We start from the raw sequence: 25,689 nt of genomic DNA, 5'->3' as shown, positions 1-25,689 counted from the left end.
ACCATATGGGATGCTGGGATTTGAACCCGGGTCGGCCGCGTACCCGCTGTGCTATTGCTCCAGCCCCATGTCGTGGGTTTTTAATGGGAAAACTGGATCTTTGTGTCACTTGTCAAGACAAGAATGTTTACAGAGAATGTGAGGATTTCACAGTGGTCTGGCTTGTTATGGGCCTGTTGAGTTATCTATTGTTTCTTAGTCTCAATGGGCCTAATGTCTGGGGCACAATCTCTGATCTTAGGGAATTATTGATTCCCCAGTCTCGGAAGGAGCCAAGAAATTTTCAGGAAAGTTTAAATGTGGAATAGAGACAGCTAACATGGGGCTGCTTGCAGCAGCTGGCCAGGGGAAACTGAGGTTTCCTCTTGTGGTGGTAAAGCACATGCTTTGCATGTGAGACCTGGGTTTGACCACTGCACTGAAGAAAGAACTCAGGCCAGGAGAAAACTCAAAAGGACTGGAGCACATGCATGGCCAAGCCTGAGCCTGGGGGGTTATCCCTGGCACTGCAGGCGTGACCTTGGCGGCCCCCAGCCCGTCTGGGCCCCAGCAACACCACATCACTGGCCTACGCACTCGACACTTCCACTGGCACAGTCTGGCCAGTCTAGCTGGCTGGGGGGTGCTGAGCACTGCTTAGGAGCACCCCAAATAGAAATAGCTCTGGGGCTGGAGTGATAGCACAATGGGTAAAGCCTTTGCCTTGCACGCAGCCGACCCAGGTTCGATTCCCAGAATCCCCTATGTCCCCCAAGCACCACCAGGAGTAATTCCGGAGTGCAGAGCCAGGAGTTGCTGGGTGTGACCCAAAAAGAAGAAGAAAAAAAAAAGCTCCAGCCCAGGGAGGTGACTCAATGGGGAAACCTCAAGCGCCAACCTGGCCCTTCCACACGCCAAGCTGTGATCCTGCAGCCACTCTGGGCCCTGGTGCTACCCTGAGTAACTCCCAGACAGCACAGCAAACAAAAGGGAAAGGAAGAGAGGGGAAAAGGTAGTGACTCGGGCAAGCTGAGGGTCACAGAGATGGAACAACTCAGGGAAATTTGAGGAGGGTGTGGGGGTTCGCGTGAAGTGAAATCAACCCCAGGCTGTGAGGAACAAAACATGCTCTCTTTAAGGCATCGCCTCCGCTCCAGAGATGTTTCTTTGAAGGTGTCTGTTGGAATATAAGTTGGGTGCTGTTACAACCCACCAGGACATCTCCAAATTCTTATAAGGGCAGGGTCCTTCTGTTTGGGGGCCACACCCAAAGCCTGGGGCTTACTCCTGGCTCTGCACTAAGGGACCATGCTTCGCAGTCCCAGGGGACCATAGGGATGCTGAGGATCAAACCCCAGTCAGCTGCGTGCAAGGAAAGCAGCCCACCGCTGTACTTCCCTTTTGGCCCTCGGGGGTAGGGCTCCATAAGGAGCTTACATCTGGTGTAAGCCAGATGCAGAAATATCTGCAAGATTCGTGGAGAATGAAGTTTCTGATCCAGTCCTGCCCTGGGAAGTGATCCCTGACTCGAGATCAGAGGGCTGAGCGTCTCCAATCAAGAGGTCAGCTGTTGGGACTGGAGAGACAGCACGGCTGGCCTTGCACTCTAGCCACCGGGGTTCGATCCCCGGCATCCCACAGGTTGCCCTTGGACACCGCCAGGACCAATTCCTGGGTGTAGAGTCAGGAGTCACTCGAGCACGGCCGGGCTCCGCCCCAAAGCAGAAAGATGTGGGGGAGACGCTTGGGGTCCAAAGGGCTGCTCCTCTCGGGTGCTGAAAGGGAAAGTTCCTCCCAGCCGCCTCCCGGGACGAGCGGCGGGCCGTCCATCCGCTGGCCGAGGCTGCCCCCTGCAGGCCGCAGCGGGCCTCGCGCCTCTGCGCACCGTTTGTCCCCCGCGCCCCAGCCCGGGGGGGGGGGGGGGGGTTGCGCGGGGCCCGTGGCTCCCCGCGGCACTTCAGTGACCCGCAGGCCGTGTGCTCCGATGCTACGTGAGTGTCCTGGGCTCGGAGTCCCGAAGCCCCTCATCCTGGAACCTCAGTGAGGCCCGCGAGGCCCAGCGAACCAGGCCCCCGCGCTTGACCGGCCACGTGGGACTGGCGGCCGCAGCGGGTCAGGACGGCGGCGCTGCCCGCTGCCCGCGGCCCCACTGGGCTCGCGCCCGCTGGCCGGCCCGAGACCCTCGCGGGGGCGCGCCTGTCCGGGGGCCCCGGCTGCGGTGCCCTCCCGCGGACGCCGGGCCCAGGTGCCGGCCCGGACGGAGGCGGCGCGGGGCCGCGCTCTCCGGGAAGGTCGGCCGCGAGACGGGCAGGACGAGGCGGAGGGACGCCGAGGAGGGCAGAGCGGAGGTGACGGGCGAGGTGAGCTAAGGACACCGTCTCGGACCCGCCGAGGCTCCCGGGCCAGTCAGAGTCCGCTTTCTGGGGGCCTTGACACACACTGCCCTGAGCCAATCGGAGCACTGCTCTCAAAGATAGGGCGGAACGCCGAAAAGGGCGGGAGCGCGAGGAGGCGGGCCCTGCCACGCCCTCCTCCACGGCAGCCAATCAGGGGGCTGTGACTGCGGGCGCGGGCGCGCGGCTAGCACACCGGGTCCTGCGTTCAGCGGACCTGCGCGAGGGGTGAAAATTCCTTTGCCTTCCACCGTGGGTGCAGGTGATCATTTATTAGACTGCCGAGCTGGGATTCCCCAAATGGCCGTTTCCCCTGTTGTTTGCAACCTCCCCGCATCTTTCTGCTCTAGATGAGCCCAGCAGCAGTGGCAGCGGCAGATTCCAAGTTAAACAAAATGGGTAGGATGCACAATGAGAACAGTAGGTGCCACAGCTCTCTGCGAGGGGCCCTGACAGAAGCCAGGGAACTGCGGCGAAGGAGACAGTCCCAGAGTCAGTTGAGACACAAGCGCCCCCTCAGGGAGCCAAGGTGACTTTGGGACCCCTTCATCACCCAGATCCCCCTTCTCAGCACTCACCTACATTCTCCACCAGCCATGATATATGGCACAAGCCCCAAGGTGAGGAGGGCGTGTCTGGGGCCACGTCCCCATGCTGCAGCGCTGAACCAGCCTGCTTTCACACCAGTGCTGGCCTACGAGCAACACCAGGGGGACTATGGGCTGGTTAACACCAGGAAGGAGAAAGCAGGAAGAGAGTGCTGCATCATATTAAATATTTACTGTTTTCTGCAGACTGACCTTGGAGCAAGTCTCACGCCAGGAAGGCAGTGGTTAGTGTTCAGGTTGCTGAGATCTGAGGTCAAAAAGTTACAGAAAGGAAATCACTTTGAAGGGCAGAGAGTGTGTGTGTGTGGGGAAATCAATGGCTCCGGCCAGGCAGGCTCCCTCCCCACTAATTCTCGAGCTGAGTTTTCACATCTTAGGCCATGGTAATCAGAGCTGAGAGAACAGTAGATTGACGCAGCAACAGTTTTGCTGGGGGGAGAAGAGCCTTGGGGTAGTGAGGGCTGCAGAGGGAGGAGAGGTGACAAAACAAGGACAATGAGAAATGTCATTCTGAGTCCAGGGAGAAGTGACCCCGCAACATCTGAAGACACTGGGTGGTCCAGAAGCCAAGGGGCCCCAGCGTCCGAATGAGGCAGCATCCTGGGGATGAAGGTGGCGGAAGCATGTCGTCCAGGACCCGGGAGGCAAGGGAGACCTGAAGGGGGCCCCCGGGAAAGAAGGGGACAGGGTGGGGCACTGAGGTCCATGAGAAGACTGTGGCTCCCCAGGTCCCGCTCCTCAGAAGTTGGGCTTGTGCTTCTTGAGCTCCACCATGAGGTGGTGAATGTTGATGAGCTCAGCGCGTGCCGGGAGGGCGCGGAGCTGGGGCTGAGACAGGACCCGGTGGAAGCGATGGTAGAGCTGGATCAGCTGAGTCAGGGCGCCCTGGGCGGGGAGAGAGAGAGAGAGAAGGACGGGGAGGAATCAGGTCCGAGCTCATGCAGAACTCTGGGCAGCAGAGGCTGAGGGGTCACTGGCATGAGACTGAGACCAGGAACAGAGGGACAGAGGTAGCTGGGGGCTCCCGATCACCTGGATGATACTGGTTCCATTTCTGAAGTTGGTGAAACTCCGCATGACATCCTGACTCAGAGACTCCACCGATGACTTCCAGGAACTGCCAAAGCCCCGGATCAGCTGAGTAACCCGGGCTGAGAGAGGAGGAAAGCGTCAGGGATCAGGCTGCATGCTCTGACACCCCACTAAGCCCGTCCCCTGGGTATCCTGCCAGCCTTTTCCTGTTCGGTTCCCTCATTCTAATACTTCCCCTTGGTTTTGGGGCCACACCCAGAGGGGTGACTGGGGCCTATTCAATCCAGGGTGGCCTGCACCTGAAGGGCGCTCCCTTACCCGACCTCCCCTCCTGTGCCGTCTCCAGTCGCTCATGGGTGGTTCCTAGTCCTCACACCACGGGCCCTACCCAAAGACCCCGTCCTCGTACCTTCTTCCCCTCGAAGTCGCTCAGCCTGTCCACGTTCAATCAGAGCCTCGGCTTCCTTCACGAATGCCACCAGGCCCCCAAAAGGGGGAGAGAGCAACTCTTCGATGAATTCCTGAAGAAAGACACACATACAGAATCAAACCATCTGGCACCAGCAGATTTGCCCGATTCTTGCATCGTGACTGGGCAGGATCCTTACTACAGTCCAGGGGTGGGAGCAGAGGGGCAGGAAGATGGAGAGGAGGACCCCCAGAAGGGAAGCGGAAATAACTCCCTCAGAAAACCCAGCCTGACACCAGCCCTGAGTGGGGTGGTAGAACCCGGACTCTCACAAACACCTCTAAGAGGGGCCTACAAAGACGGGGGTGAGACCGCAGAGACGGTCTCTCCTCTTCAGTGCAAAAGCAAAGGCAAATTCTCTCTGAATTTTAATTCCCCAAGCCTCAATTTGGTCCAGATGACACCCCTAATTAAGATCAAGCAATGAACTCAAAGACCACTAGGCGTATGAAAGCAGGCCGCCAAGAGTGCCAGCACAGACAAAAAACCATGAAATTCAAGCAGCGAAGACTGCCAACATCGGAGCTGTTTCATACACAGCAACTGTATGTTGTATATAAAATGTTCAAGAACTGAAGAGACACAAAGAAAATTAATTGACAAGACTAAGAATGGATAGGCTTAGGACAAAATCTAACTTTTTAGATAAAATTTCTTATTTAGACTGGTTTTGGAGTTACTTTTGGTGGTACCTGGGAGCTCCTGGTTTGGCTGCTCAGGAATTACTTCTGGCAATTCAAGGGCCCCTGCAGTGCCAGGGATCAAAACCAAATGCAAAACAAGTGCTCCTGTCCTTTGAGCCATTTCCCAGGCCCCTATAAAACTTTTGTTCTGGGCTGGAGCCATAGCACAGCAGGTAGGGTGTTTGCCTTGCATGTGGTTGACCCGAGTTCAATTCCCAGCATCCCATATGGTTTCCCGAACACCGCCAAGAGTAACCCCTGTGCATTGCTGGGTGTGACCCAAAAAGCAAAAAATAAACAAAAAAAAAACAAAACAAAAACACTTTTGTTCTGGGGCCACCCCCGGACATGCTCAGGGCTCACTCCTGGTTCTGCACTCAGAGATCACGCCCAGTGGTACTCAAGGGACTGTAAGTGGTGCCAGGGATTGAACCTAGGCCATCCACTTGCAGGGCAAGTGCCTTACCCCTACCCTAATATACTATCTCTCCGGCCCCCTGATAGCAAATCTCTTAATTAGAGGAGCTGGGAAACAGTTCAGCGGTCATGATGGACTGTCACCCAACGCAGGTCCCATTCCTGGCACCACATGGTCCCCTGAACACTGCCAGGTGTGGCCCAGTGTGGCCTGGAGGCAGTGCTGAGGTGATCCGGTATCCCTGACACCACCTGGAGATGCTCAGGCCCCTGCACCGAACCACTGCCCGGCCCCTCCCAGCACTGCTTGGGAGCCCACACTCCCCCTGCCAAAAAAAAAAAAAAAAAACCCTGTTTGAAAAATAAGAGAGAGGAAAAACAAAACCCCCAAGTTTTAAGGTCAAATAGATTGGAAAAGGCTGAAGAATGACACAGCAAATTGGAACTTAAAAAGACGAAATGACACAGACACAGACAATCAAGGGAACGGAGACTCCAGGGCACTGAGAGGGATAGAAATCTAATTAATGGATCAAGGCAGCCATCACTGCCGGCTGCCAGAGCCAGGAGGACATTATGTGTCTCTGATGAAGACACCACTCTCTCGATCATCATTATAAAAACAACCTGCTGGAATCTGACCAGGCCTGTCCAGAGAACTAAAGATTCATGGGAAAAGAGTTAGTTTAGCCACACCATGGAACTCACACTGAACACCACTCTACAGAAAGAAATGATTCCGTTTCTCTGCAAATCAACTGTCAAAAGGGAAAAGATTGTAAAGTGACATTAGAGACCATGATGGAAACTGCCCGGAACCTCATCTATGACACAAAGGGGGAAACTTGAATACTACTTTAATTAAGACAATTTTTGTTTAAATGTGAGGAGCCATTGTGTTTTTATTTATTTTTTGATTTTTTGATTTTTGGGTCACACCTGATGATGCACAGGGGTTACTCCTGGCTCTTCACTCAGGAATTACCCCTGGCGGTGCTCAGGGGACCATATGGGATGCTGGGATTAGAACCTGGGTCGGCCACGTGCAAGGCAAACGCCCTACCCGCTGTGCTATGGCTCCAGCCCCGCCATTGTGTTTTTAAAAACCACCTCATACAGACGAAAGGTATGATGCATAAGACCTAACTCAAATCATGGGGGAAATGGGCCCAAGGAAGAAGAGGAGCAGCAGTGCTGAAACAGAGGGAAAAACCCAACCCAGAGAGGAAACATAAGGTAGAAGCGAAGCTTTTATTTCACTTAAAAATAATCGACTTCCAGGGCCGGAGGAGTACAGCAGGTAGGGTGCCTGCTCTGCACGTGGCCTGGGCTCAATCTCCGGTGCCACACATGGTCCCCTGAGCCTCGCCAGGAGTAAGCTCTGAACACCACCAGGTGTGACCCCAAATAAAAAAATAAAAATAAACGACTTCCATTTTCAAGTAAAATCTCTTCCATTTGTCCTATAAAACATCCAGTTATGTCCACTGAAGGTGGTCAGGTAACCAATACGACACGGGAGATCTCCAAGAATGGACCTTCCTAGAATGAAGGAACTTTGTCCGTGACGCTTTGAGTCAATAACCAAACTCAATCTATGGCAGTGGCCTAAACGCAGCAATCCAAACTCCCAACAGCGTAGCAGAGGGGCTGGCAAAGGGCCAGGTGCATATCTGCACGCGGAGACCTGGGTGCAGTCCCTGAGCGCAAGGGCACCTCCCGAACACTGCTGGGTGTGGTCCCCAACCAAAAACCTGATGTAACAGCGCAGACTCCGAGAGGGTTGCAAAGGGAAGTTCGGTTACCAGGGGAAACCTGCCCTAACACGGGAGGCCCGAGGCACGGGCCGCTACTCACCACCTGCAACACGGCTGGTCGTAACTGCAATATGCTGCGAGCAGAAAACTCCAGGAGAAAACTCCAGATCACATCAAAGAGACCGCACAGGGCTGACATTTGTGGCGGGCACTAATAGCCCTCCTTCTTTGGGGGTTTTGGGCCACACCGAGTGCTCAGGGGTTCTTGGGAAACCAGTTTCCCCACAGTACCAAACGGCAGCCCACACGCACAGGAAGCACTGACGGCGGCTGACCTGACCCCAGGAGGCCCCACAGCACCTGTTCCCCAGGAGCTCCGGACTGCCGAACACAGAGCTGACACTCCTGTCCGGGAGAGGACACCCATGTCCTCTCACCTGACCATGGCCAGCTCACCTCAGCAGAGGATTCCCCTGCGCTCGGGTCCACACCCAGTCCCAGCACCCTCGAACTGTATGTACCGAAGCCTGCGGCGGTTCCAGCTATACCAAACATGTAAATGTCCTAGCTGTTTATTAAGGGGGATGTGTGTGTGTGTGTGTGTGTGTGTGTGTGTGTGTGTGTGTCTGTGTGTGTGTGTTGGGGGAAAGATCTGGACCACTCTTGGTGCTCAAGCATGACTCCTGCGTCAGTGCTCAGGGATGGGATCACTCCTGGCAGTGCTGGGGTTGGGGGATGACCACATACGGTGCCAGGGATCAAACCAGGGTTGTGAATGACATGCGCTTTAATTCTGTACTCTCCCTCCGATCCCTAGACTTACCACCAAACAATACAGCAAATAAATAAATAAATAAACAAACAAACAAAAACCCTATTTCTCTAGCTTTAGGTGTTCTAAGTAATCTAAAGAGGAAGAGAAGGCCCTAGAGGAATAGTGCAGTGGCTGAGCCACCTGCCTCTGGTCACAAGTTCAAATCCCTGGTGTCTCACATGCACCAAGTGTGATCCCAGCAGCTCTGTGATCCCTAGTGTCACTAGAGATTTCCGGTAAGGGGCAAAAGCAATAGTGCAGGGGCTGGAGCGATAGCACAGTAGGTCACAGTAGGTAGGGTGTTTGCCTTGCACACAGCCGACCCAGGTTCGATTCCCAGCATCCCATACAGTCTCTGAGCACCGCCAGGGGTGATTCCTGAGTGCAGAGCCAGGAGTAACGCAAAAAGCAAAAAAAAAAAAAGCAATACTGCAGTGACTAGGACCTGGATTTGATCCCTGACAGGACATGTGATCGCCCACATACCTCCAGAAGTGATCACTGAGCACAAAGGCAGGAGAAAGGCCTGAGCACGACTAGTTGTGGCCCAGAGTGAGACATTTCTGGTTATACCAAGACAGGTATATGAAAACGCCACCAAGAAAGGGGGGGAATGCCATGAGTGAGCACCGCAACTAAAAAGATGTGTTAGTGCCATGACCAGGAAACAGGGCCCCACTGTGTGTGCAGAGGAGCATTTTTTGGTGAGCACAACAGGAGCTTAGGCACCTCCATGAAGACCATGAACCCCCGTGAGTGCATGTGCCAGGAGAACCAGGAGGCAAGCCTCAATGAGCACTGTGGCCGGAGGCATGGACCACAACCTCCAGCATCCCTCAGCAGGCATCTCAGCTAAAATTCAACAGCTGTGCAGACACGGCAGCAGGTGTGTGTGCAACCCAGTCTCCCAACCACAATCACAGCACAGAGGGAGGCGGAAGGAGGAGGAAATAAAAACAGATGGGCCAGAGCAAGAGTGCACTTGACTCCACGTATGACCAGGCCTGGTTCAATCCCTGGCACCACACGTGGTCTCCCAGTCCCACCAAGGTAAAATCTCTGAGCAGAGCCAGGAGTAATCCCTGAGCACAGCAGGGGATGGCCCCAAAACAAAAATAAAGAAGCGCGTCTTGAGTTTTGCTCTGTGACAGGGAAGTTCCACAGATCACGTGGGGAAAGAGGAATTTTCTAGAAATAGCTCTAAACCAATCATTATCCACACAGCACAATTCTGGGGCCAGGGAGATAGTACAGCACGCAGGGTGCTTGCCTTGCACCGTCTGGCCCAGGTCTGATACCTGACATGCCAAATCCCTCAGGAGTGATCCCTGAGCGCAGAGCCAGGAGTAAGCCCTGAGCACCACTGGGTCTAACCCAAAAACAGCAAAAATTAATTCTAAATAAATGTAGTACTTAGAAGTAACAAGATGGGAGCCAGAGCAATAGTACAGTTTGCCCTGATCATGACCAACTGGGTTCCATCCCAGGCACCCCCTATGGTACCCAGAACACTGCCAGGAGTGATCTCTGAGGACCACTGATACTTCCGATGTTTCGAGAGGAATCTTACCAAGCCCATGAATTCTACTCCACCCCCACCCCACCGTCCCCAGAGCTGATCAGCAGGAAGGAGCCAGATCTGAGCCCGGGGCCCCAATCCCATGAGACTGCAGAAACGTGAAACTGGCCCAAACAAAACAGGAGGCGCAAACTCCAAGACAAGGCACCTGTCCTGGCCTTAGTCTCCCGTCGGCCCGGAAGCCTAGTCCTAGGTCAGTGTGGCTTATTTTGGTCTCCCTGTTCAGGTTTGTAGATAAGATGAAGTGTCCCTCGGGAGGTCAGCACAGGGAGAACTGTTTGTTCTGGTGCCCACTGGCCCTCAACCCATCCATCCTTCCCTCTTCTTTCCTGAGAAAAACGCCTTCATGAAACCACGTGGACGAAGTGGTTCTTTTGAGGACATGAATCCACCATCACCCAACCTACTAGCATGCTGCCAATAAAGCTCTTTCCCATGGGAAAGAACCATAATTCTCTTCCCATTGTGGATAGAGGGGAATGGGACGGGACCATAATTGTTTAAAAAATAATGCATTAGGTAGCAAAAAAAAAAAAACCCAAACATTAAAAGAAAGTAACTCCAATGATCACTCCTAGAATATTATGCTATGCTCACAGAATGTCACATTATACAGCAGGAGAATATACATCGCCAAATGGACAAGAACTATGCATGAGAAACAGAAAATAAGCCCCGTGATTCCATCTTAATGACACTTAAAAAGAACCTGCTCATTGTTCTGGCATTCCCACTACCAGACTCCCAGGAGTAAGAACACGCCAAGAGGTGGCTCTGTGTGAGGGAGGAAGGGGCGACAGAGGGGCCGGTACTCATACTGCCCAGATGCAGATGCGTTCCTCTGTTGTTAAAAATAAAGGAACGAGAATAAGCCAATAACAGCGTGTTGTAAACAGTTCCTGCTACTCCCGTCCTGGCATTCCTGGCGTTCCTTACCCACTGCACCCCCAGCTCACTGCCCTGCACTGAAACAGCACACAGGGTGGAACCCAGCTCTCCCCGCCCCATGCCCCTACCTGGGTCCGTGCATTGAGCAGCTGCTGGAAACTCTCCACCTCTTTGCTGTCATCTGCAGCCCGCTCCTAGGGGGAGATGAAGGGCAAGCCCGTGAGAAGCAGCCACTGGGTCCAAAATGCCACTTCCCTCCGCCCTCCCAGGGCTATGCCAGACCCGACCCAGAATCCGGATGAAACACAGGAGCAGACCAATGGATCGTGGCCCCTGGGAGCCCAGGAGCAGTGGGCGCCCATGCCCTCGGGGGGGGGAGGGGGGGCGCGTTACCATCAGCACCGCCAGCATCATGTCGTAGTTGTTGATCAGAAACACAAGCTGCTCCTTCCTCGAGGAGAACTCAGCTGCCACTCGGAGGACGAAGTTCTCCACCTCCACCTGCAGGGGCCAAGACGGGGTATGGGCGAGGACAAAGGTCTGGGCCCCCGCCTCGCTCCCCGGCCTGTCGCTCGCCTCACCTGGAGCTGTCCCAGCAGCTGCAGGGTCCGTTCGTTGGGGATCGTCTGGTTGATGCTGACGAGGGCGGACGAGAACTCTGCGTAGCGCCGCGTGATCTGGGAGGGGGAGGGAGATCACCCACCGGCTCAACCTCCCGACACACTTCCGGAGGGGTCAACCCGCAGTGCCCGACCTGCCCTGGGCTGGCCTCCCTGCCACGCTGCGACCCTCATGCACAGACCCATGGCATCCCGGTGGGGCTGCTTGCCACTCCCTCCCCGCCACACACACACACACAGAGAACCCAAGCCTCCCTGCCTTCCCAGAACCCGCTACCCTCGCCCTCCTCACATAGTGGGGCCGCGTATCCAGGCCCCCCAGACGCTGAGGGTCAGTGCTGCGGACGCTCTGGACATTCATCTCTAGGATCAGCTCAAACCGTGGCCACAGCAGGGCAAGCACCTGCTCCCAGTACCTGTGGGTTTGATCCAGACCGGATCAGCGGGCAGGAAGCACGCGTGCTGGGGGGCAGGGGGCGAGATCAGGGGGGCAGGGAAACCGATCAGCAGCGGCTGCTAGGAAAGCGGATAAAAGCAAGAGAGATACGGGGGTCCCAGGGGCCGGGCGGGATCACGGAAGACGGTGGGAGTGCAAGACACACAGGGCTCAGTGACCTGTCCAGGGCGGGCACGTCCCTCTTGGCGGCGATGTTGCGAAAGCGGAGGACAATGTGGATGCAGAGAAACACCGCGATGGCGTCGTAGCAGTCGGTGAGGTAGGACTCCAGGTGCTTCTGCGGGCGGGAACGGTGCGAGAGCAGGTTACTCCCCTTCACGCAGCCGCGGGACTGGCTCTCAGAGGAAGATGCCCAGCTCGGCCCTGGGCCCTCCCCTGGCTGCTGGAGAGGATGCTGTGCTCACAGATCCCCGACCACCCGCCCCTGGGTGCAGAACTCGGAGCCCCGGGCCTCTAGTGCGGGTCCCTCAGGATTCAGGGGCTTTGGGGGTCTCCCCAAGGGTCCCGGGCATGGGGGAGCAGTTGTGAAGTCACAGTGTGCGCACAGAATGAGGATCCTGGTGGCACAGTCCTGAGCAGGGTCCCCACTCGGGGATGGGCCGAGAAACCCAGGCCTGGGGCACTTACCAGGGTCATGCTGAGCGTCCGGCCCATGACAGCATGGAAGAGGTCATGTGCGGCCGGGCCGGACACCACAAAGAACTCGCAGATGAAAAGATACTCGCGGCAGGAATTGTCTAGAAGGGCGTAGTGCTGGCTGCGGAAGAGGGCCTCAAACGGGTACTAGGACGGGAGGGGAGGAGAGACAGCGCAATGCACCCCAAACCAGCACGCAGGCGCAGCAACATAAAATCAGCGAGCCTGGATATTTGGTCTTTTGGTGTTTGGGGCCCTCCCGGCTGTGTTTAGGGGTCACTCCCGGAGGGGTGTGGGAGACCGCAGGTGGTGCTGGGGATCACGCCTGGGTCAGCCATGTGCAAGTCAAGCTGCTGATCCACTGCACTGTCTCCCCGGCTCCCACCCCTGGCTACTGGGAGCCCGCAGGCTGTCGAGCACCCCAGTGGGACCTGACGGGGTGTGCAGAGAGCGGCCTGCTTCTCCTGCCCTTGGCCAGGGTGCATGAACAGCCTCTGGCTGCCCGGAGCCCACCCTCCTCCCTGGCAACCTCAGCTCCCCCACCCGCCCGAGCCGCTGCTCACCCACAGCCCCCTCACGCGCGTCTGGGGGCCCGCTTCACCCCGCGCCTGGCGTCTCCCCCACCTACCCGCTGCTCCCCCCGCTGGGCAGTGTGGGGCACCAGGATGGGCGCCTCCAGCTCGGTGGGGGAGATGACGGAGCCGCGGGTGCCCAGGGTGAAGATGGTGTTCCTGCTGCGCAGGGAGGGCTTCGAGAAGAATCGTGACGGCTCGGAGTCAGGGAAAGCACACGGAGCACAAGGAGGACGAACGCTCGGGGGACCCCTGCCACCAGACCCCGCCTGGAGGTCCCCGTTTCCCAGTGCCCGGGGTCCCGCTGCCCCACTGCCGGTGAGCAGACTCCGGAGCCTGGGCAGCCCGGGCCCTGAAATGACGGCGCATTCATCTTAGTGGGGCTGCAGGCAGGAGCCCCTCCTTCTCGAGGCCGGACCTGGGGGTCCCCAGCTCTAGGATATCCTTCTTGGCGGTATCTTCCACACCCATGAGATCATCCTTCTCAGCAACCTCCTCATACTGGAGAAGACAAGAGAGAACGGGCAGCTCCTCTCCCCAGAGCTGCGGGACAGTCCCTTCCCGCCGATCCCCCGGCCGCCCCTCTCCAGCCTCACCTGGACCTTCATGAGCCGGCCCAGGTAAGAGCGGTAGTAGGAGAGGTAGATCTTGCTCAGCGTCTCCACATACTCGTCTCTGATCTCCTTGGCCGTTGCTCGCTCGTTGCCCAGCAGGAACTGATAGAAGAACCTAGGGGGCCCACGACCGGGTGAGCCTCCCCGCTGGCGCACGACCTGAGACCAGACACCGCCACCCCCCCCGCCCCCGCCGCCAAACATGTCTTAGGAGGCGACCTGTACTTCAGCAGGGCCGTCTGGGGGATCTGATAGTTGGTCATTGGTTTCCGGAAGGAATAGATCTTCTGAAGGATGAACTCCCGGATCTTGGTCACTGCCTGGAGAAACCAAACCCAGGCCATGAGGACGCGGCCGCTGTCCCATTTGTGAGGCGGGAATGTGCAGCAGAGGCCAGAGAGCAGAAGAGCTACCCCTTCCGCAATCTTTCACTTTTCTTTTTTGTTTGGGGGCCAGCAATGCTCAGAAGTCACTTCTAACTCTGCACTCAGAAATCACTCCTGGCGGTGCTCGGGGGACCACACGGGATGCTGGGGATCGCGCCCTGCCCATTGTGCCATGGCTCTGGCCTAATGTTCCGAGAACCCGGAGGCACGAGGATGAGCTTTGCCAGGTAACGGCAGAGGCAGAAAGCTCCACCAGGGAACACCAGGGCAATTCTGGCAGGCTCCTTCTGGTGTTGGGGTGTCCCCGCTCCCCTACCTTCACCCGGAGCCGGTCAAGCACGCCTCGGACATCCGCACAGGCCGCTGTGCCTCGGGCTTCCTGCTCCCGCACAGCCGCTGCCTTGGCGTCCAGCTCCTGTAGCTGCTCCAGGAACCGGGGCTCAGTCACTGGCGCCTCCAGGATTGCCCTAGGGAGTGGGGAATGGGTGGGGGGGTGAGCTAGGGGGGCACCAGAAGCCTCTCCCTCCTCACGCTTCTCGTACCAGGTTATCTAGTCAAGCCGCAGATACAGTTTCTGTTCCCAGATACCCCCCATCACGCCCCCACCAACACAAGCCTTGGAGCCCTTAACGACACGCCACTGACCTGTAGCCCAGACCCTGGGCCCCTTCCTGCCCACGACTCACGTGACCAGAGCAGAGGGCACCACCAGGCCGTCCACCAGCTCCCCCAGCTTGCCGCGGACTGCCTGGCGGTTCCGAAGGCGAATGTTCATGGCGCCAGACTGTTCCTGCAGTGTCCGGATCTCAGAGCTTATGGAGCTGAGGTCACTCTGAAAAGCCCCCAGCATCTGCTCCATACGCTGGGGAAGGACAGAAGGGACTTCTGGAGGGCTGCCATCGGGGTGGCAGGGGACAGGGGCCACCTCAGAGCCCCGGCAACGTCTCCAGTGTCTATTAGGATCCCACTGAGGGCAGGGAGTGATGAGGGATGAGGGACCCCAAAGGTCACTGGCAATTACTAGTGTGGCAGGGACGGCAAAAAGTCAGTGACGTCATTCTGAGAACGACTCTGTCCCCTCTCACCCTGCCCGGACACTGAGGACCTTAGAACGGCACCAGCCAGTAGGGTGCTTGCCTTGCATATGGCCAACCAGGGTCCAATCCCTAGCACCCCACAGGGTCCCCAGACATTGTGAGGAGTGACCCCTGAGAGCGGAGCCAGGAGGAGCCTTGAGCATTCTCAAAAGCCACAACCGAAATAAAACAACATTTTTAAAACATATCATCGGAGAACTGGGCCAAAACAATAATAAGTACAGAGACTCAAGTGCTTGCAGTTGATCCAGGTTTCAATCCCTGGCACCATATATGGTACTTTTAAGAACACAGGGGTCACTCCAGAGCACAGAGCCAGGACAGCCCGAGCATCACAGGGCGTGCCCCACCCCCACCTCCAAGTAAAGAAAAGATACCCGAGAAGCTGGATAACTACAAAGCTTAAAGCACTTGCCTTGCAGTAGCAAAGCCCAGTTCAACCCCCAGCACCACACGGTCCCCCAATCACTGGGCCCAGCCCTGGAGGCTCAGAGAACTGACAGGGCGAGCCGGGTAATGGCTACACCAAAGGGCCCGAGCACCCCAGTCCTGGGCCCTTCCACTGCACCGCTGGCCTAGTTGGCAGAGAATCGCCAAGCACGGCTTGGAAGGGCCAAATAAACAAACAACAGGAGAGCAGTCTGGTTCAGGGGCACCGAGGTCCAAGGCCGCTGACTAACCTCCAGGACAGCGTCACAGGCCGTGATCTGGTTGTGCAGAGACGCTATGTTTTCGCTCTCTTGAATATCTGACCCACAAAAGTCAAGGTCGCCACCACGAAGTCAAAATCTTTGACCTGCAATTTCTTCCTGAGGTGTCTGAAACCTCCAAGCAAAGGGGTCAGCCTCGCTAAGCTACTTGCACCCCAAATCCCAACTTCAGCGGCACCACCCCTTTCCCGGTGGGGGAGGATACAATCCCGGATGGATTTCTGCTCAATCTGCTGTAGATCCAGCTCCACTTGCTTTGAATAGTGCCGGAGATCCACACCCTGGGACAGCAGGAGCACAGCAGGTCAGGAGAAAGCACCAGCGAGGGGCTGGAGCCGCAGCACAGCGGGTAAGGCACTTGCCTTGCATGCAGGCCACCCGGGTTACATCCCTGGAATCTGATAAGTCCCCCTGGGCCTGCCAGCACTGATCCCTGAGCACAGCCCAGTGTGAGCAGAAAAGAAAACCAAAAAAAGGAGCTGGAGCGATAGCACAGCGGGTAGGGCGTTTGCCTTGCACGCGGCCGACCCAGGCTCGAATCCCAGCATCCCATATGGTCCCCTGAGCACCGCCAGGAGTGATTCCTGAGTGTAGAACCAGGAGTAACCCCTGTGCATCGCCGGGTGTGACCCAAAAGGCAAAAAAAAAAAAAAAAAAAAGTAAAAGAAAGTGCCTGGGAAAGGACACTGGAACAGAAGGCAAGACACCAAGTGACAGTCCAGAGCAAATGCTGCTTATATAGGGGATGGAGCGATAGTACAGTGGGGAGGGTGCGTGCCTTGCACAAGGACAACCGGGTTCAATCCCTGGCACCCCATATGGTCCCCCACGTACTGCCAGGAGTAATTCCTGAGTGCAGAGCCAGGAGTAACCCGTGAGCCTTGCTGGGTGTGTGCCCAAAAGCAAAAACAAAAACAAATAAACAAACCAACTACTTATATGTCTTTGAGGGGAGGGCAAGGAGAGGGGTGAGTCAGGGTAGTGGAAAAGACTCACCGTTTTCAGAGCTTCCTTTACTAATTCATCCTCCAGATTTGCCTGAATATGAACTGGAAATAGAAGTTTATCGTCACGGTTCCAGTTTCAGAACTGCGTCTCCCCACGTGGATTACCAATCCCACTGTATTATGTTCAGCCCCGACACCATCAGATCACAGGCACCTTAGAGCGGCCCAGGGCTGTCACATACCATCCACTTCATCCAGGATGAATTCATCAGAGGTGATGTCCAACTCCCCAAGTTGCAACGGCTCCTGAAGACCTGGACCACCCCCCTGGAGAGACACAGATTAATGGGAAATGGGAGGAAGGGGACAGAGGAAAACAATAAGATACAATGGGGTAACTCCTAACTCTTTATGTGTTGGAGAGGGGGGCATGTTTACTGGGATTGAGCTGAAAATTTTCAAGTTCCAAACTGCCTCCATCTACTATTTAGGGCTGATGTTGGTAAACCCATTAACGACATGAGAATCATACCGGGTATGACCCCCCAAAAAAAAACCAACAACAAAAAGACACAAGAACCATAAAAACAACGAGGGGATCTGAATGAATGCACTTAGGAATTGCAGAGGAGCCGGAAGAGCGGAATTAGGATGCCCAGACACCTGCTTTTGCAATTCGTCCAAGCAGTCCCGGCTTTTCCAGAAACAGCAGCTAACACAGGTCAGTTACCTGCACGCCAGGTGCTACCTTAGACAGTGTCACTCATCTAAGGATAATGCAACCACCTTTATGATAATTTTTTTTTAACGTGGAACATTTTGCCAATGTGTGTGTCATCCTTGCGCAGAAGCCATGCTAACCTTCCCTCTAACCTTCCGATTTTAGAATCCGTGCTGCCGAAAGAGCACAGGTTTTTAACTCAACTTACGTCGAGGCTGATTCATCTGCCAGAGTGATAGCCCCGCCACGTAAGTGGCAAGGTGACTTAAGAGGCCGGCCCTAGGGACCGACGCCCGCCAAGCTCTACCGTACGCCGGGGCTCTGGTCTGATACTGAGATCAGCGGGACCCGAGCGTGGGTCCCTCTGGTCCCCTCGCAAGCTCCCATCAGAGAGGGGGGCGGGGAGCCACACGGGTCGCCTCGCTCCCCTGCCACTGCCTCCGCCTTCCGGACGCGAGGGCGGCCAGGGCCCGGGGGGGAGCGAGCCCCGCGTTCTCACCAGCGGGCCCTCTTCCTCGTCCAGGTCTGCCGCCCCGGCCCGCAACACCATCTCCCGGGCGGCGGCCGCCATGGTCGCGGCGGCTGCCATCCCGCGCGGCCTCACTTCCGGCAACAGTCCGTCCCGACGGCTTCGCTCGCCGGAGTGAAACGAAAAGGCCTACTGTCTGACACTGCGCTAAACCGTTTCCAGATAGTTAGTTGAGTTAAACCGAGCGACTTCCTCATCGCCTGTCCAGCTCGAACCACCTCGAGCAAGTACAAACGGAGCGAGACGACGGGCACCACAGTCGCCGCCCGGAACCTTCGCTGCTCTTCCTCCCGAGAACTCTACGGACTACAAAAAGAGAGACACCCTGCCACCGGAAGTTGTGGCGCCTCCTCGAGCCCTTCCGTAGTCGGCTTTCCCCCGAGTTTCCGGAAGCGTTCTTAACCCCGTGGCCCCGCCTCTTCCGCCCGCTCGCTATATAAAACGATTACGTAACTTCCGCTCCCTCTTCCACAGGAGGCCTACACGCCGTCGCTGTGCCGCCGCCATGGTAAGACGATTTCTTGCGGGGATCCGGCGACATCGAGAGCGGGGCAGGGAAGCACTGCTATCCGATGGCCTAAAACGCTCCATACTGCGGGCCTGCAACAGTCTGTGCGGAACACGGACCCCTCCTCCGCGAAGGGACGCCTCTAGACACCCAGGTCTGGGAAGTGGGGCCAGAGGAGAGTCACTCCCTGGCGCTGGCGCGCGTGGCCGGGGTCTCCGTGTCCATTTCGGAATGGCCGGGAGCCCTGCCCTCCCCCCCGGGGTCGCACTTTCCGGACCTGCCGCGGGCGGGGTTGTGGAAGCCCCAGGGGGGCCCTCGCCCCCCGGGGACAGGCTGATGGCGCCGTGGGTGCTGGCTCACGGTGCCTGATCTCTCCCCCGCTCTCTCACCAGTCTCTAGTGATCCCCGAGAAGTTCCAGCACATTTTGCGAGTACTCAACACCAACATCGATGGGCGGCGGAAAATAGCCTTTGCCATCACTGCTATTAAGGTAAAAAAATAAGTAAAAGCAACAGAGGCTCCTAAGTGACACTTGGGTTCAGACCTAACCCAAAAAAGCCCGGTGGCGGGGGCGACTTCGCCCCTTACACGTTGACCCCCGTAGAGGTAAGTGGCCAAGTCCCCGGGCAGTCTCGGGGTTACTGTGTCACCTGCAGGCCCAGGAGGGGATTCGTTGGCCAGTTGACTAACTTTGAAGTTTTCCGGCGCCGCCTCATCCCCTCCCCAGGTACTCTGCTCTCTGTCCATCTGGCGGCCAATAAAAACGCCTGCGGCTTCCAAGTGTGAGGGAAACCTCCAGTGGGGCGGGGGTAGTTTTCTGAGTGTTCTGCTCCAGTGCTGGAGGAGGCGGAGGTAACCGTTAACTTCCCTGCGGCCAGAGCAGGAACCAGCACCTGGTCGCTGCCCGGAGCATGTTGGAAACGTGTCTGCCTTCACGGTCTGCAGCCAGCTCCCGGCCTGTGTGGGTGCCGGCTGTATTGCTCTGAGATCAGGCCGTTCATTGCGAGAATAGCTGCATGGGCCGAGGGTGGGCAGAGGCCCAGCTTAAGAGCCCAACGTTTGGTAGGCAATAATGCTCTGGTCTTGATTCCCTGGGAATGTCTGTTCGCTTTTTAAAAAACTAACGAAGCCTCAACTTGAAAAGATCCAATAAGTTTTCTTGATTTCTCCCCCCCCCCCCATGCTGTGGGGAGCACAGCTTCATTGATTTCTAAATGAGTCCGTGTAGCAGATGAGATGGAAATCTTGGAAAATACAGAGCAGATGCTGCAAATTCAGCTTAGGGTGGCACTTAAAAGACAGCGTAGGGCAGGGTGGGGGGTTAATAAGTATTTGCTTTAACCTGGGGGAGGGCCACACCCAGCAGTGCTCAGGGCTTCCTGGGTCTGCACTCCTGGGAGTCACTCCTTTTGGTGCTCCAGGGGATGCTGCGGGCTGCTGGAGATAAGACCCAGCGAGGCAAACCTGGAGGCAAACCTGTACCGAGGCGGCTTAAAGGTGAAGGTGATGAGCCGCTGCTTTTGTGGTCATGCCCAGGAGGAATCTGGCTGCTCCCACCTCTGCTGGGGGTCAGTCTGGGCCTCGGACGAGCATATAATGAGCCCATTGTGTTACCTCTCTGGCCTCTAATTTGCTTTTAAGCTTGTTGGGTATGTCTCTGGTGCTGGGAACCAAACCCAGGTCCCCACTGTCAGGCAAGTGCTTGCCACTGATCTGTAGCACCCAAGCCACTTTCTAACCAGAGCCGTTTGTTGTAGTTAGTGGTAAAGTAAATCCCTTAGGAAATGCTCTGCTTAAGGCTGGGAAAGGTCTTCCTAGAGGCCATTGTGTATTTTTGTACTCGGGAGTGGCAGTGCAGGCACCGCCGTCTCACCTCCGGTGACAAACTGGGTAGGCACTTGCCCAGGTACCCCAGGTGATCTGACTTGCAATCTGCTCAGTGCTAGAGGTCGCCTTCAGTTGAGCAACCGCAGCAGAGTGTTTGGAAAGTGGGAGCCAGAGTGATAATAGAGTGAGGCATTATCCTTGCTACTGGCTGACCCATATGCCTCTCAGCACCGCCAGGAATATATTCCTGAGTGCAAAGCCAAGAGTGGCCTCTGCACACAACTGGGTGTCGTGCCCCCAAAAAGAAGTAGTACCACAGCAAACTAAGGAAGGCTGAAGAAAGCTGGGTAGACGAGTCCAAGGATCCTGCACGATTCTTTGCCACTGATCCTTTCCTAGATGCGTTTATTAGAGTGCCCAGACTCAGTTGACCTACTGTCTCCTTTAGAACAAAGCAGCCCCACTTGCACCTGAGGTACTACTGCCTGGGTTGCAGCAGTAACCACCTTAAGAAAGACTGACCAGGGGGCTGGAACTATAGCACAGCGGGTAGGGCGTTTGCCTTGCACCAGCCTACCTGGGTTCGATTCCCAGCATCCCATATGGTGCCCTGAGCACCTGAGTAATAACCTGAGTGCATGAGCCAGGTGTGACCCAAAAAGCAAAGAAAAAAAAAGACTGGCTAGAACATTCTAGATCTGGGCCCAGATGAATAGTACAATGGATCGGGCTCTTGCCTTGCATACAGGAGTGCAAGTTCGCTCCCTGGCAGCATCCCTAGGTATGGCCTCCAAAAATAAGAGTTCTAGATCATAGCTAATGCTTATCAGAGTTTGTGCTCTGTGGGGAGATAGGGGGAGATGCCCAGCATTGATCCACATTCCTTTATTTTAAGAGAAAAATACATCTGCTCTGGTGGTGCTCACAGTGCTTATAGGGGCTTTTTGAGTGCATCACAGAACCAGGGTATCAAGTAACAGCTGGGTGCGGGCCTCATGTCAGATGCTAAAATCGAAAAGCCTAGTGCAGTGTTCAGAATGTCCCTAAACCACAAATCAGATATGAAAAACTAAAGAGCTAAATGTTTTGTGAATCAGCCTCTTGGTAATTTGGGGTGCCATGTCCATAAGTTGCCCAAAAGGATCTGGGTTGATTTCTGAGAGGAACACGTTCAACTCGGCGCCATACTCACTGCCCCCATTTGTTTGGTTCATCTCTGGGGATGCCCGGGTTGGTGATCCACTGCAGGTGTAAGCTTTGGTTCCTCTGTGTTCTAATTTGGACACTGTAGCCCCCTGGAACCTGGTCATCTCTGGGCACTGACATAATCCAGTTTGCAGGGATATGGTGACTACCCAGAGACTTGCAGCTCTTTTATTCTCTCCCAGATGAGTGTCAGTCCTGCCCCTTTTGGTCAGTCCTGTTTGCCTGACTACTAGAGTCGGGGTGTGACTCGATAGCAAAGCTTTGGCTGTTCCTGGCACAGCGACAGAATCCGGAGGCTCTGGTGCTGCACCGTGCTGCACAGGTTTCCTAAGCTCTGCTGTGCTGCCGGCAGCTACGTGTGCAGGGCTGGGCGGGGAGAAGGGGTCCTGGTGGGGGCTGGACAGACGGTGCTGGGGTTCAGGCATGTGACGGCTCTGCTACAGGCACTGCATGACCCGTCTGTTCCCCCAGTAGGGTTGGGTGTGGCTTATACACCCAGCTCCAGATCCAGTATCTCAGGTTCTCTGTTGGTTCAGCCCCTCCCCTGAACAGTTTTGGGGTGCTTAGCAATCCTCAGAGTTGGTTCCCACGCTGAACTGTCTGGCCCCGGTAAAGTATTCCTGTCCATTCTGTTTCCTGGTTAGGCTTCGTGGAGTTGCCATTTCCCTGCTGTGATTTGAGGATGGTGGGAGGAGGGGGTTTTATTTTTTCCCTCAATTATTTGGGCCAGGAATTGAACCGGGTTCGCTACACCTCAGCGACTTTACCAATTTTTACGGGGTCTTTGTGTCTGTGTTGAATGGTGGCACTGTAAGGAGAATCGCAGCTCGGACTCACCAGTTCCAAAACCTTTCTTCAGGGTGTTGGCCGAAGATATGCTCACGTGGTGTTGAGGAAAGCGGACATCGACCTCACCAAGAGGGCCGGAGAGCTCACCGAGGATGAGGTGAGAGCCGGAGGGTGGGTGAGTGTGGTGGGGGCAGGTCACACTGGGGGGCGGGGAGGGGGCACCTGCAGCTGACCCTTGTTTGTTCCTGCCAGGTGGAACGCGTGATCACCATTATGCAGAATCCTCGCCAATACAAGATTCCTGATTGGTTCTTGAATAGACAGAAGGATGTCAAGGATGGGAAATACAGTCAGGTGTGTGCTGGGGCTTGGGGTCGGCAGTCGCACCGTGGGTAAGGGGCTTGCTCACACACCGCTGACCCGGGTTCCCTCCCCGGAGCCCCATATGATCTCTTGAGCGCCACCAGGAGTTGTCAGCATCACCGGATGTGTCCCAAAAAAACTTGTAAAATACAGGTGTAGTGCTTTGCCCGGGTCGTGGTTGTTAGAGCAAACACAAACACCCACTCCCGTCTCTGATCAGGTTCTGGCCAACGGTCTGGACAACAAGCTCCGGGAAGACTTGGAGAGACTGAAGAAGATTCGGGCTCACCGGGGGCTGCGCCACTTCTGGGGGTGCGTAGGGCTGGAATCTCTGGGCCGTTTCTCCTGCCTCCTGCTCCCACCCACCCTTTCCCCCCCTCTTTCAGTGTATCAGTGTAACCTGTCATTCTTCTCGATTCTGCAGACTTCGTGTCCGAGGCCAGCACACCAAGACCACCGGGCGCCGTGGCCGCACCGTGGGTGTGTCCAAGAAGAAATAAATCTGTAGGCCTGTCTGTAATAAAGTTTATACACTTAAGATTTCTGTGTGGTTCTCGCTTTGAGGGGTATGGGGGACACAGCACCTAATCCCTTGCATATATTTCTTCACTTGTCGTCCTTTTGCCCGAGCAGGCACCCTCCATTGTGAGACGTGTTACTGTTTTTGGCATACTGAATACGCTGTGGGTAGCTTGCGGGCCTCTGGAGAGGGGTGGAGGAACTGAACCTGGTTCTGCTGCGTGCAAGGGGAACGCCCTACCTGCTGTGCTATCTCTCCAGCCCTACTTGGCTACTCAGTGGATGAATGCCCAGGGTCTTGAAGCACTCTTGACACTTGGTCACACCTGCGATGCACAGGGGTTACTCCTGGACATGCGGGGGGGGGGGGGACCATATGGGATGCTGTGGAGCCGTTACTTGCCCGTCCTTGAGTTCCTGCTGCTGGAGTGTACAGCTGCATCACTGAGGGGTGATGGCTTGCTTTCTGCTCGGGCCTGGACTGGTTGAAGAACCCATTGCCCGGTGCGGAGGGGCTGGGCCGCACGCGGGGTCGTGACGCCGCCGTAAGCCCCTGACGCGGGGGAGCCACGGCCGGTGCCCGCCGCAGGTCCCTTCCGCGTCCCATCCCTAGGTGGGGCTGGAGCTCCGGGTTTGCGGGAGGCGCCGCGGGGCTCGCGACCCGGAAGAGCTCTGCGGGGGGCGGGCCGGGGGTCGCGCGCGTCCCTCCGGTGCGGGTCTCGGCGCGTGCCCGGGCCGCGTGGCCCCGCGCGCGGCGCTCCCGGGCCGAGGGCGGGCCGGGGCCGGGGCCGGGCCGGTCCCTCCTCCGCGGAGGGCGGGCGTGCGGGCGGGCGGCGCCGCGTTGCGGGCATGGGGCCGAGCCCCGGCGCGGAGGGGCGGCCGCGCGGCACCTGCGCTGCCCCCGCCCGGCCCGGCCGCCGGGCGCGCTGACCGGCCGCGCCATGCCCCCCTGGCCGTCCCGGCGCCTGGTGCTCGCCGCGCTGCTGCTGGGCCTGCTCTGGACCCTGCTGGGCCCCTACGGGCTCGGCGAGGAGCTGCTGAGCCTCACGCTGCCCTCGCTGCTGCCCGCGCCCGCCTCGCCGGGGCCCCCGCTGGCCCTGCCGCGCTTCCCCATCGCCAACGAAGGGGCCTGCGGGGGCCCCGGCGCCCCGCCCTTCCTGCTCATCCTCGTGTGCTCCGCGCTGCACAACCTGAACCAAAGGAACGCCATCCGGGCCTCGTGGGGCGGGCTGCGCCAGGCCCGGGGGCTCGGCGTGCGGACCCTCTTCCTGCTGGGCCAGCCGGGCCCGGGGCATCCCCCCGGGGCGTCCCAGGAGGAGCTGCAGCAGGAGGCGGCGGCCCGGGGGGACATCCTGCAGGCCGCCTTCGTGGACACCTACCGCAACCTCACGCTCAAGACCCTCAGTGGCCTCACCTGGGCCGACAGACACTGCCCCGCCGCCCGCTACATCCTCAAGACCGACGACGACGTGTTCGTGAACGTCCCCGAGCTGGTATCCGAACTGGCCCGGCGGGGCGGCCGCGGGGAGCACCGGGAGACGGGCCCGGAGCCCCTGGCAGAGGAACGGGGGCGCGGGGAACAGCCCACGGCGGGGGCTCCGCCGGTGCCGCTCCTGTACCTGGGCCGCGTGCACTGGCGTGTGTACCCCTCCAGGGCGGCGGGGAGCAAGCACCTGGTCGCCGAGGAGCAGTGGCCGCCCACCCGCGGCGCCTTCCCGCCGTACGCCTCGGGCACGGGGTACGTCCTGTCGGCGTCTGCCCTGCAGCTGGTCCTGACCATGGCCAGCCAGGTCCCTGCCCTGCCACTGGAGGATGTCTTCATCGGGGTGAGCGCCAGCCGAGGCGGCCTCACCCCCACCCACTGTGTCAGGCTGGCAGGAGCCACCCACTACCCCCTGGACCGATGCTGCTATGGGAAGATCCTGCTGACCTCGCACAAGTTAGACCCCTGGACCATGCGGGAGGCCTGGCAGCTGGTGAGTGGCTATGAGGAGGAAAGGACGGCCCCCTTCTGCTCCTGGTTCCAGCGGACCCTGGGCATCGCCCGGTGCCGGCTCAAGGCCTGGTTTCACAGCTGAGAGCCTGGGCCCACGGGATCTCCCAGACGGACCGGGTGGGTCACCGCCGGCCGGGTGGGTCACCGCCTCCCCGCGGCGCTGCAGTGTCTGAGCCGGGAGCACAGGAGAAACCCAGGGCCGGGCCTGCTGGCCACAGGGCGGGTTATTCAGAACAAGCCAATCTTGCAAAAAGCCGGGATTGTCCCTTCCGGCCGTGCGGGAACAGGAGGGGCTCAGCCCCTCAATAAAGTTGTCTTTCTACCTCGAGTGCTGTGTGGTGCGCAAAGTGCAGAACGCCGCGCTGGGAGCAGAGAGGCGGCCGGTGGGGCACCCCGGGTGAGGCATTCCCGGCCATGTGGGCGGGCCGCCTCGGAAACCGTCTGTCTGGGAGAACAAGGCTGAGCTATGGGCGATCTGGCTGCAGATACGCGGGCAGGGCGGAGAAGCCCTCGCTGTTGGCGTCGGCACAGGTGGGGCCCGGGGAGGAAAGCAGGTCTTCAGGGTGACTCAG

At 57.5% G+C, this 25,689-nt stretch overlaps 3 protein-coding genes and 1 non-coding gene across 4 annotated transcripts; 2 read left to right on the top strand and 2 right to left on the bottom strand.

The window, feature by feature from the left end:
- Nucleotides 1-3,137: 3,137 nt before the first annotated feature.
- Nucleotides 3,138-18,192, bottom strand: VPS52 (VPS52 subunit of GARP complex). The gene is made up of 20 exons (XM_004617671.2): nucleotides 17,879-18,192; nucleotides 16,901-16,985; nucleotides 16,708-16,760; nucleotides 15,917-15,992; nucleotides 15,682-15,749; nucleotides 14,591-14,766; nucleotides 14,221-14,371; nucleotides 13,738-13,838; nucleotides 13,501-13,633; nucleotides 13,348-13,405; nucleotides 12,961-13,094; nucleotides 12,324-12,479; nucleotides 11,855-11,973; nucleotides 11,532-11,655; nucleotides 11,201-11,296; nucleotides 11,013-11,120; nucleotides 10,748-10,813; nucleotides 4,422-4,533; nucleotides 4,013-4,131; nucleotides 3,138-3,865 (listed from the first exon to the last, which is right to left on the bottom strand). Exons 1-20 carry the CDS (start codon nucleotides 17,966-17,968, stop codon nucleotides 3,719-3,721), a joined length of 2,172 nt encoding a protein of 723 aa, XP_004617728.2. The 5' UTR covers nucleotides 17,969-18,192; the 3' UTR covers nucleotides 3,138-3,718.
- Nucleotides 17,462-17,567, bottom strand: LOC129402883 (U6 spliceosomal RNA). Its single transcript, XR_008628913.1, has one exon. It is a non-coding gene; the product is annotated as a U6 spliceosomal RNA (small nuclear RNA).
- A 166-nt stretch (nucleotides 18,193-18,358) lies between the features above and the next one.
- RPS18 (ribosomal protein S18) lies at nucleotides 18,359-23,140 on the top strand. The gene is made up of 6 exons (XM_004617670.2): nucleotides 18,359-18,416; nucleotides 18,809-18,907; nucleotides 22,310-22,396; nucleotides 22,492-22,593; nucleotides 22,823-22,914; nucleotides 23,027-23,140. Exons 1-6 carry the CDS (start codon nucleotides 18,414-18,416, stop codon nucleotides 23,100-23,102), a joined length of 459 nt encoding a protein of 152 aa, XP_004617727.1. The 5' UTR covers nucleotides 18,359-18,413; the 3' UTR covers nucleotides 23,103-23,140.
- Nucleotides 23,141-23,941: 801 nt separating this feature from the next.
- B3GALT4 (beta-1,3-galactosyltransferase 4) lies at nucleotides 23,942-25,445 on the top strand. The gene has a single exon (XM_004617725.2). The coding sequence runs from the start codon at nucleotides 24,063-24,065 to the stop codon at nucleotides 25,197-25,199; it is 1,137 nt and encodes a 378-aa protein (XP_004617782.2). The 5' UTR covers nucleotides 23,942-24,062; the 3' UTR covers nucleotides 25,200-25,445.
- The last annotated feature ends 244 nt before the right edge of the window (nucleotides 25,446-25,689 follow it).

This window comes from Sorex araneus, chromosome 2, assembly GCF_027595985.1.
Source record: "Sorex araneus isolate mSorAra2 chromosome 2, mSorAra2.pri, whole genome shotgun sequence".
In the NCBI taxonomy this organism is placed as follows: Eukaryota; Metazoa; Chordata; class Mammalia; order Eulipotyphla; family Soricidae; genus Sorex; species Sorex araneus.
This window is presented reverse-complemented; position numbering and strand designations above follow the sequence as displayed.

What these genes read in the sequence shown, in the direction of transcription:
- VPS52 (XM_004617671.2), bottom strand. Translation starts at nt 17,968, where the DNA reads ATGGCAGCCGCCGCGACCATGGCGGCCGCCGCCCGGGAGATGGTGTTG. An exon ending in CCCAGCGGGGGGAGCAGCGG is followed by an intron (nt 12,480 to 12,960) that starts GTAGGTGGGGGA and finishes CTCCCGTCCTAG; the next exon opens with TACCCGTTTGAGGCCCTCTT. An exon ending in GACGTGCCCGCCCTGGACAG is followed by an intron (nt 11,656 to 11,854) that starts GTCACTGAGCCC and finishes TCAAACCCACAG; the next exon opens with GTACTGGGAGCAGGTGCTTG.
- RPS18 (XM_004617670.2), top strand. An exon ending in GAGAGCTCACCGAGGATGAG is followed by an intron (nt 22,397 to 22,491) that starts GTGAGAGCCGGA and finishes TGTTCCTGCCAG; the next exon opens with GTGGAACGCGTGATCACCAT. An exon ending in GGGCTGCGCCACTTCTGGGG is followed by an intron (nt 22,915 to 23,026) that starts GTGCGTAGGGCT and finishes TCGATTCTGCAG; the next exon opens with ACTTCGTGTCCGAGGCCAGC.
- B3GALT4 (XM_004617725.2), top strand. Translation starts at nt 24,063, where the DNA reads ATGCCCCCCTGGCCGTCCCGGCGCCTGGTGCTCGCCGCGCTGCTGCTG.